We start from the raw sequence: 11,360 nt of genomic DNA on the forward strand, positions 1-11,360 counted from the left end.
TCCTTAACATTTATCAAGAACCCACCATGTACCAAGCACTGGGGAATACAGATATCCTGAGGTAGGTTGTTAGGGTAGCGGGTAGCAGGACCACCTTGTACCTAGAGTCTCTTCCTGGTAGTAAAGAAGCAGGAGGCCTTTCTTTCTGCTGAGGAGTTTTCAGCATGTTTGGGATAGAAGGGCAACTGTGGCCATTTAATATGAATGTATTCATTTCAACAACACTGTATGCCAGTTATATGCCAAGCACCACATTAGACATTGAGTGTTCAAAAGTAATTAAGAAATGCAGTTGCTCCTAAGGAGCTGCTGGGAGAGTTAGAGATGCTAACGTACCTTCGTACAACTGTGTGCTGCGTGCCATGGTGGAAGCTTAGGAGTTCTTTATTCTAGGAAGCTTTCCTTGGCTTGCTTTGTTCTCCCATGGTCACATGGGTCTCTCTCCATCCCAGCACCTGTCACACTACAGTCCATTTGTCTTTTACTTAGTGGTCCCCTCTAGAGTGTGAGATCCTTGAGGGCAGGATCTGACATGATTAATTTGTTTTCCTGGTGCCTAGCATAGCATAGCTGGCTTTCAACAAGTATTTATTGAACAAATGCTATGGAAACATCAATGAGGGAGCTCTTTATTCTGTCTGGGGAATTGGGAAAGGAATGCCTCAGAGAAGGTAACAGATGAACTCTATCTTTGAAAGATGAATAGCAATTTTCCAGGTAGAGAAGGAGGGAAATGGCATTCTAGAGAGAGCATGTGCAAAGGCTTAAAGGCACAAGAGAGCATGACTTGTTGGGGAAGCAAAAACCACAAAGTGGTTAGAGCAGGTATCATTGTTGTACAGCAGAGTCAGGGGGCTGAGTGTGACCTCAGAGGTCATCCAGTACATCCCCCTGTCAGGCAATCAGCAGCTTTGATCGCCCACTGTGGGCAGAGCCCTGTCTTGGGGAGACCAGAGAACTGGAAGACCCAGCCCCTGCCCTCAAGGAGCTTTTTGTCTTGCCGGGGGAACCAAGGTCACAGCTGCACCAACTCCCGAAGAACCCTCTTTCCGAGCTGCCTGTCGTCAAGTGCAAGGTAGGGCAGTGCCACTCTGAGCCTGAGGGACTGGTGAGTGAGGGCCTGAACCTAGGAAGGTGCAGCCAATCTAGAAGGCTTTCTGGTCTTGGAAGGCTGCAAACTGTAAGCTGGGTGGGGCAAAGAGGAAACCTGGGTTAGTGGCAGACCAAGGAAATGGCATGTGCAGAACATGACTGAGTATGGAGTAAACAGAACTTTATCTGAAGCAAACTGTTCATAAAGGGGAGACATGAGAAAGGAAGTTGAACAAATGAGAAGGGTGAGCAGATGGCCTTGAGGATCCTTAACCTCGGCCAGTCCGAGCAAACAGTTGCTTAACAATTTTTAAAGATCAAAAGGAGCACAGTGCCAGAAGCATTGAGCTTTCGGTAAAAAGATGTCTCCCAGTTCCACCATTCTGTAGCCCCATGATCTTAGTCACTTCTCTCTACTTACTTTTATTTGTAAAACAAGAATAACCCTCCTGAAATTAGAAAGTTTAAACAAGATAGCACTTTGTAAATTACAAAGCACTCTGCATGTGGCATTATTTCCAGAAAAGGAAATGACTTAGGAGGAGTTACTCCTGAGAAGTCTAATGCCCAAGTCTGCCAGTTACAGAGAAACAGAGTTAACAGAATGAGGAAATTGGATTTAGTGAGCACCTACTATGTGTCAGACACTGTTTTCAGTGTTTCACATTTTCTTTTTTAATCTTTAAAATTATGTTATAGAGTTGATATTATTAGCCCCATTTTGCAGATGAGAAAACTGGAGACTATAGAAATTGAATAAATTGCCTAAGATCATAGCCAGGAAGTGGCAGAACCAGGATTCAAACTCCAGTCTTTATTTACATAAAGGCCCATGCTCTTTCAATTTTATCATGGGGTAAATAACTTTAAAGCTCTTACAATCAAAAAAGAAAAAACTCTGTAAATCAGTATTCTCAACCTGTCTTCTCCCTGTCCCTTTTTCAGGTAGTTCTGCCATCACTATGGGGACCTGTCTTGGCCCTAGAGATCTGTCTTGACTAGAGTGGGAGGGTGGCAGGACTAGAATAAGATGGTCTCAAAGGTCTGTTAGTGGAGCATGGCATTCACAGAAAACCTCAAATAAGCCAAAGATGACTTGAAAGGCAGTGGAATTGCTTTTTATCATATGTAGAATGTTCAGAGACGGAAGATACTTACACTGGTTAGGCTGATCTAGAATTCTCCAGGTCCCATGTGTATGAAGTCCTATATCAAACACTATGCATTTATTATTTCATTTGGTTCCACATCAGCCCTATAAGGTAGGTCCTGTTATTTCCATTTGACAGATAAAGTCCCAGAAAAGTCAAGTGGCCAGCTTAAACTCACATAGCTAAGAGAAAATGAAACTAGGGTCTGTCCAAAGGAGGAATGGAAGAAAAACAAACATGATTATATCAGGACCAGTTGTGGAAAGCTAGATGTGTATCCTAGAGACAAAAACAGAATAAAGGGAAGGAATTCACACATTATCTATAAATTTCAAAGAAAAAACTGGAGACTCATAGAAAGTGAATAACTTGTCCAAGATCATAGCCAGGAAGTGGCAGAACCAGAGTTCTACCAGGACTGTCCTGTGTAGAACTCAGTTTTTGAGTCTAAGACATAGAATCAGGGAATCTCATAAGATATAAAGACACAACTTTCACATCAGTATAGGAAAGAATTTAAATCCACTGTCCACAAGGGGTTACTGGCTTAAGGGTTAGTGGGCTCACCATCTAGTGGTTAGCATTTGTGGCAGAGGGGAGTCTATATCCTGTGACTGGAAAGCAGGGATAAGGAAGACAGGGACTGAATTTAATGACTTGCACTTCCTTCCAATTCTGTTTAATCAGTTGGGAGGGTGCAGCATGTTACAAACTAATTGTGATTAGCATTCTGGAGACAAGTCACTAAAAGTCAAGGATTTAATGTTTTACAGATCTGATCCACTTAAGTTGACCCAACATTGAATCGTGGAAGGGAAGAAAGTTTAGATCTGCCACCCTGCTTTACAGAGACAGAATAGAATGATGAAAATAGCGATATCTTTGGACTTACTCAGACCTGGTGTCAAACTTAGTTCAGCCACTTGCTACGTGATCCAGATCAAACAGTACATAAGCTCATGGAGTCTGTTTTCTCAACTGCAAAATATGATAAATCTTGTCTCAGCATAGTTTGAAGATTATGTGAGCTAATACCCATAAAGTAATAATATGACTGGTACTTTACAGATAATAAATAGTAACTCTTATGGATCTAATGATGATTTCTTTGGTCTATCTCCCCAGCGAGTGGCATTAAGCCTTGAAGATGATGGACTGCCCTGAGGATGGGACCACCCCTTCGTGCCTCATGGAGCTCGGTCCCATGCACTACTCTCTCTGGATGGTGTATGACTGGATGAATGGGTTTCTACATATGGTCTGTGTGAGTGAGTGTGTGGATGTGTAACTTTTTTTTTAATTTATGTTGCAGAAAGGTAACCACAAAGTTATGATGAACTGCAAACATCCAAAGGATGTGAGAGTTTTTATATGTATAATGTTTTATACACTTTTTAACTCGTTGCACTACCCATGAGGAATTCATGGAATGGCTACTGCTGAGTGACTAACCTGCTGTACATAACCAAACAGGGGCCGATGGTACAGTACCTTACTCATCATTTAAATACTATATTTACAGAGGATGTTTGATTTGGGGGGATTTTTTGGGTTTGGGGGTTTTGTTTTTTTGTAAATACAATGATAATGCTTTGTGGCTATCCATCAACATAAGTAAAAAAGAACAAACACTTCAACTCCCTCCCCCACTTAGATTATTTATTAACATATTTCAAAAATGACATTAGTTCCATAAAACATTTAGAGAAGTGAAAGTATTTATTTTTGGTATGACTGGCCCACCACACAGACTCTGTGTGTGTGTTTATGTATGTGTGAGAGAGAAATCTGCAGAGAAGAGACACACCTCTAGTTATTATTCAAATACATAAAAATAGATTTATTTTAAAATAGTCCACAAGAGGGGTATCTGTAGTTTTCAAAGAAACCTTTGGAAATTTGGCTCAGAAAATAGATACCAAGGTTTGTACAAATATGTGGTTTGAAGAGACAGATCTTTTTACCTCTGGCTATTCCTGAGACCCCAATAAACCAGGAAAAGCCTTTCAGCTCACCTGGGGCTTCTTGTCTGTGGCTAAGGTCAGTGAACAGATATTATACATAGTGCCAGAAGTGTTCATGAGTTCAAGAAAGAACATGCCTAAACCTCAGCAAGTCCTTGTTAAGTTCAGCTCTTTGAGTAATGTCTTCAGTTTCCTTCAGGACACTGGGGTTGAATTCAGTAAGCTTCCTCTGAAGCACCCTGAAGGCTGCATCCTAACTTATTTAACTAAGTGGAGACATTTTCAGAACAGCCCATGTTTACTATAGAGACTCACTCAGGCACTGAACTCTGAGACATGCTGTGGGTGAGGATAACGGTGGTGGAATAGGTTTTATTACATCTCTGTTTGTTCTTTCCCTTCACTTTCTACCATTTTCTTTAGGTGGGAAAAACAGTTTAAAGAAATTAGTAGGTTTCTTACCATCATTTGGGCATAGAGATGAAACTAATTTTGGCTTAAATCAGAAAAACCTGAAGTGGTTAAACCTGAAGTCATATTTGAGGGGAAGTGGCATACAAAATAGTACAACATATTGGCTATGTATGTTCACACAGGGATTTGGTTTACTGGATGTAAATAAAAGGAAATACTCTGGTTATATGTATAGATCTTTTTTTCATTATGGACACCTCCTTCCTGCTCGATTTTCCTGGGCCTTGGGGCAGGTGGAGAGAAGTACTATTTTTTATCTGTGGGATCTACCATCAGAAACAATCCTACAGTCACAGAAGGAATTCAGTCACCACTGGCTTTCTCATCCAAAGCATGGTCTTTCCTTCACTCTGCTGTTCCTCCACTTCACTCCCTCTCCACAACCAGGGACACATACAACATGGAAGTGTTTGGCTTACGTGGGAGCAGAGGACATGTATCTAACCTTAACATACCTGGAACCTGACACTCTGAAGCAAATGTCTTCCCACTCCCACCCTCCAGATGCCCCAAACTCAGTGAAGCTTGGATGTCTCATGAACTTGATGCCCTTTAAAATCTCCAGGCAGACAATCTACAGTTCTATAATCCTGTTCCTAGGACTTTGCTCTACTAATGGTCTCCTAATCTTGTTTTCTTAAACAACTATTCCAAAGCTTGGACATTGTTTTACAACTTCCTCATGATGTACTTGTGTTGATGGCCCTGAGAAATTCAGCTATGAGAATAACCTACAAGAAACAAATGGAGAGTCCTGTGTTGGATCATGAAATCTGAGGAGTCAAATCCACTTTCCTCCTATTTTTGGAGGCTTTTTGGGCCTTATTTTGAGGTGCAGTTACAATTCTGTTGCCTTTTGTTCCTGTGTATATTTATCTACAGCCAATAACAGATCACAGACTCGTTGGATGATAGAGCTGAAGAAAGCTTGTAGATAATGCCAAAAGGGCAAAAATTTCATCAAGACAATATTTCCTGTATTTAAAGAAGCCAGCCCAGTCCTTTTTCCTTCTCCAGGAGACATCTTGAAGCTATCTAAACACTGTATCAACGTGCTTTCTATCTGTAGCTACCTTTCTAGTGGATTTACCAAGACACTGGCAGAAATGGCCTTCTAGAAACAGGGAAAACAAAAACTTTATTTAATATTTATTCTGGATAGCATGATTATATATAAAACAGACTAAAATAACCTCAACTGGCAAAAAGAGAATAAGATGGGATTTAAATATATGGCAATAAGTACTACTGATCCCTTCAGTTATCTCTATGTCACTGCAGCATATTCATCCCCTAAAATCATTCACTAGTTGCAATGTATGCCAGGTACTGCAGATGTAAAGGTCAATCAAATATTTTCTGTCCTTGTGAAGCTCACAGCAGAACAGAGGGAGACATGTAGAAACAAAAAGGGAAGAAATTTCAATTTAGAGATTTCAATGTCCTTACCATTAGGGACAAGGAGAGAGAGGTCATTCTACCTGAGGAGATGAATGATGCATTCAAAGGAGAAGTGACCTTAAGCTAAGTCTCAAAATTAAGAAGGAGCATCCAGACTGCTTCTGGCAGAGGAAACTGCAAAGACACAAGAGGCATGAATCAACATGGAGACTTTAAGGAACTGCACGTAGTTCATTGTAACTGGAATAAAAGACTCAACACGACTTAGCAAGAAATGAGGCTGGATGGAGTCAGGTTCAACATAAGCACTTTATAAAACACTTACATTTAATTTCTGATTTAATTAAACATTTCTTGGTCATTATTGTGAACAAGGCACTAAGTACACCATGGAAAATATAAGATGCATTGCCAGCACTTTGTAGACGTGACATTATTCAGCCTCAAGTTTCCAGTGGCCAAAGGGAAATTTTGACTGCATTTCATAAACTTGAATTAGAGATTTCTTAATATGGTTGATGAAAACTAATATAAAGGCAGTGTGATTTTCATGGAAGCATGCCATGTTGTCAAGAGCCTCTTAGATTTTTCTCAACTGTGAGAAAACTAGAAGTTTTAAAGATGTGGGGTCTGGAGAGGAGATCCTAGCCACTGTACAGTCAGGCACTAGCGGGAATGGGGAGGGCCATTCGCATCCCACAGAAATACAATCCACACCAAAACTGGCCATGCGCTCGTCACAGAATATAAATGAGTTAGTAGTTAAAACATTTCAGAGAAAATTTCCTTTCCCATAAATGCATGAAGATAATATCAGAGTCTTCTCACACTATATTTTTAGGATATTGGGAAATTACAGGATATGAAGAATTTAGAAGGTGGAGGAATTATAGCTTCAAAATTTTCAGTTAATATAAAAAATCAGGAAGCTCTTCATTCAGGCTATGCACCATGTGCACAGTCAAGAATCGGCAGAAACCCTCTGCATTTGCAAACACTTTGTGCTATAAAAATAATTTTAAAAAAGCCACCTGTATAAATATATATATATATATATTTAAAGACACAGTTTTGATACTTTTTTACAAAAATTACAAAAAAACAAATACCTGTACAAACCATGTGCTTTTAAAATAGCATTTTGTTCTATACTAATTGTCAATTTGAGGGTAAAGTACTGGTTTGCAAACTCCATCATCTTGTATCCAGTGGATTTTCCTTGTATGTCTCCTTCCAATCCCCAAATTACTGTATTGGATGTAACAGTAGGGCATGTTAGAATGTTTGGGCACACCAACTGTTTCTGCTCTTTTTGTCTTACCATTTCGAGTTCTGTTAGCTTCTGTACTCCATGCCCTCTACAATCTGGTTTCTCTTACAGAGACAGAGGGAGTGAAGGTGTGTGCTGCATCTCCTTAGCTGTACTGACATCATCTTGGTGAACTGAAAACCAAATGTAGACATTTGTAAAATCAATACAATGTTTCTAGAGAGAGATTAAATTCATTTTTAAAAATCTTTGAAGTATTGTCCATGGTGATGCTTTAATTGGGGGGGGGGGAATGAACTATCAGTAATTGAGTCCCTAATATTTCTCAGGTATTCTACATAAATCATCTCAATCTTGGCAACAACAACCCTATAAGATAAATACTATCAGGACTACCCATCCCTATTTTATAAATGAGGAAATGGGTGAAGTAACTGCCCAAAGTCACACAGTAATTTTTCATAGACCCAAAGAGCACGCACATGATTCTCTGCCTGGATTTTCTTTCTCTGCCTCTTTCTAACTAACTCCTATTTATCCCTGAGTACTCCACTTAGGTAATGCCTCCTCCAGGAAGCTTCCCTGTTTTCTCATTCTGTAACTCAACTCTGTGCTTCTATAATAATTTTTGCCTATTTGCACCCCAGTACTTCTGTCCTGACACTTAATTCCTATGTCATTGAGATTGCTTTCACCAAGTTGATCCAGGATCTCCTTCACTATAAATGTTGTAAATGCTTTCAGTTCTTAACTTCCTGGACCTGGAAGCCATATTTAACACAGTTGACCACTCCTTATTGGCAAACTCTTAAACACCATACTCATGGTTTTTCCCCAACCTCTCTGGCCATATCTTAGTCTTCTTTACTTACCTCTTAAATTAAACTCACCCATTTTTCTATTTCTTTTGTCACTACCTGACTATGGGTCACCATTATCTTATATTACCACCCTTATGGAATACTTTAACGACTATTTATCCAAATTTCAACTTTCAGTTTTTCATTTTCCAATCTAACCTACAACATGGCAGCCAAAGTGATCTCTCTAAAAATACAATAGGTCATGTCACCACCATTACTTTCTACTTTCCTGATTAAAGCCCTTCAACTTCTTCCTTGGCATTAAAACCCAACATTCTTGGGTTAACCCAAACCCTTTAATAAGAGTAAGGGTCTTGCTGGGTGCAGTGGTACGTGCCTGTAATCCTAGTGGCCCAGGAGGCTGAGACAGGAGGAACACGGGTTCAAAGCCAGCCTCAGCAAAGACAAGGTGCTAAGCAATTCAGTGAATAAAAACAAAAATGGACTTGGGATGTGACTCAGTGGTCAAGCGCCTCTGAACTTCCAGAGTATTCAATGCTTCCTCTATTGATAACCCTTATTCCTACCTTATGCCTTCTTGTGTTCTCAACTGCATTCTCTGCAAGCTCTATAAAGATTTGTTCTTTCACATCATATTCTCAGCACATGACACAGAGTAGACAAATTATGCTGAATTCAGGCACTGCAGACATTTATGTCATGCTCTTTCAGCTATTCAATGTTATCTCATGTCCAAACACCTGAATTACTTTACAGGCTAACTGGGTCAAGTGTCCTTTAAATTTTTTAGTACTTTTGTTATTTGCCATGTCCATAGATGCCTAGATTTGCCCCTTAAGAGTTTTTATAATTTCATTGTAGGAAAATAACCATATGACAACTGGCCTAATTCCAACTATCACCTCAAGACTATTACAATGGGGGCTGGGATTGTGGCTCAGTGGCAGAGCACTTGCCTGGCATGTGTGAGGCACTGATTTGATCCTCAGCACCATATATAAATAAATAAAAAATAAAGGTATATCAACAATTAAAAAAATATTTAAAAAAAGACTGGTGATTCAAAGAACAAGCACGTGTAAATGGGCTCAGCCTAGGAGCTGACATGTATTCAGTGCCAAATACCTAGTGGTTCCCCTCTCTTTTCATAAAATTCCCTTGTTACCACTCCTGTCCAGTGCTTTGTAATAAAAATGCCTCATGATGGGCTGGGGATATAGCTCAGTTAGGAGAATTCTTGTCTTGCATGCACAAGGCTCAGGGTTCAATCCCCAACACCACAAACACACAAACACAATTTACAGTTGGCAAAATATTTTCTAAGACATTCTTTCTTATCCTCATAATAGTGCTTCCACTCATAATAGTGCTTCCAGGTACACAGTATTATTAAGTTCTTATTTTTTATACATTTATCATTTTGCTGTACTAGGGATCAAACCCAGAGCCTCCCACATGCTAGACCAAGCACTCTACCACTGAGCTACATTTCCAGTCCTATTATGCTCATTTTAAAGATAATGCAACTGAGTTTCAGAAAGTTGAACCTGTTCACCTATGGTTACAGTGACTCACTGTTAAGGAATTATTTTAACCTCAGTCTCCAGTGATTCCCTCAGCCTCTAAACCCACTCTACACTCTGTTACCAATGCTTCTTCAGGGGAAAAAAATGTAGTCTGGGAATAAGAATTTATTAAGAATTTACAGGATTTACAGAATACTATACAATTAGAATCTCCAGGCCCAAATAACGATGTCATCTTAGCACCATCTCTAGAACCATTCTCTCTATAGCTGGAACTTGGATGGCTAAAGCATGCTTCTATAATTAGGATTTTCATCGCCCTCGGCCTACACAAACCTTAGCTGAGCCAGAAAACTTTCAGATGTCAACAACTCTCACCGGAAGACAGCCTTCTGGGCGCTGGTCACCTACCTTGACCTACCTAGGGAGCTCTACAAAAAAGCAACTTCCAGATCCTCCATTGGAGATATGAGTTTCGGGTGGGTCCAGGAGTTTATATTTTTTAAAGGTGCCAATGGAACATGATTCCAATGAAAGACCCACCGACTCCCTGTCCAAGAAAGACGCACAAGGCACTGGCTGCAAACGCATGAGGTTTATTCAGACACAGGTGCCTGTGGGTGCTCAGCGAAACCTCAGCCGAAGCTTCGGTGAGCTGGCACACCGGGCTTTGGGGTACAGGTTTTTTATAGGGTCAAGGGGCAGGTTTCGCAAGCGCGGTAAGCAACAGGTTTCTTATTGGCTATTTTGAACCCAGCATACAGGTTACCTAAAGGGTAAAGTTATTTTTCATTTTATGTTCCTGGAACAATACCACATGACAGTTACATATGAGCATTCTGATTTTTCTGTTCCTGCTTATTAGCCCCTGTTTATTCAGGCATGCCCTGGAATCTGTTTTTCTGCTCTTTCCCAACCATCCTGTTTTTCCCTTTTCAATCGGTCACACTTAACTGATTATCTGAAAAATACATTGTCTGCAGGTTTGTGACGTGCCCTAATAATTTTGTAACTAAGCCTAAGGTTGCTGGGCTGGGGTCTTTCACCAACATGCAGCTTGGGCTGAGAATCCCTGAGAAATCAGGTATACCTTTTAACTTCCCTTTAAGGTACCTATTCTAGAGACCAGTGAAGCAGGTAGAGAGAGAAAAATAAAAGGGGGAAAAAATAGGAATTAGTCTAGGCGAGTTAGTTCCAGGTAATGTGCACTGTGGATTCGGGGAAGGCGTCACTGAGAACGTTTTCTTAACAGAAGTTTGAAGACAATTTACACACACATCATCGTGCACGGCTTTCTCCTGGGAAGTCGATCATTTTGCTCATTTTACTGTTGAGATAACCTAGATCCAGAGACAGTAAGGAATCTTCTCCGACTCATGAGTCGGTGTCCTTTAAAATGGCGGGACCCAGGATCGAAGTCCCGGGCTCCCAGTCTTTAAATGAGGTCGCCAGTCCCTGAAGAAGAAGCACGACGACCGCCGGCAACCTCCACCTCATGCCCAAAACACACAGAGAAGTTCCTCCACTTTCCCGCCCCGGGGTGGAAAAGAGGAACAAGCTTTTCCCCACCTCCGGGAAGGAGGAACCTAGACACCGCGAGCACGCCCTTTCTTTGACGTCACTTCCGCGCGCCACCGTAAACGTCATTATCGGCCGCC

The 11,360-nt window shown here is 40.6% G+C and overlaps 1 protein-coding gene across 1 annotated transcript in view; it reads left to right on the plus strand.

The window, feature by feature from the left end:
• Positions 1–3,483, plus strand: part of Lrp8 (LDL receptor related protein 8) — a 77,158-nt gene extending 73,675 nt beyond the window's left edge. Inside the window, exons 19-20 of the mRNA XM_076862719.2 lie at positions 899–1,075; positions 3,369–3,483. Coding sequence (XP_076718834.2) covers positions 899–1,075; positions 3,369–3,407 — 216 coding nt within the window. The 3' untranslated portion in view covers positions 3,408–3,483. The remainder of the gene's footprint in view (positions 1–898; positions 1,076–3,368) is intronic.
• Positions 3,484–11,360: the final 7,877 nt, after the last annotated feature.

The sequence above is a fragment of the Callospermophilus lateralis genome, chromosome 7, assembly GCF_048772815.1.
Source record: "Callospermophilus lateralis isolate mCalLat2 chromosome 7, mCalLat2.hap1, whole genome shotgun sequence".
In the NCBI taxonomy this organism is placed as follows: domain Eukaryota; kingdom Metazoa; phylum Chordata; class Mammalia; order Rodentia; family Sciuridae; genus Callospermophilus; species Callospermophilus lateralis.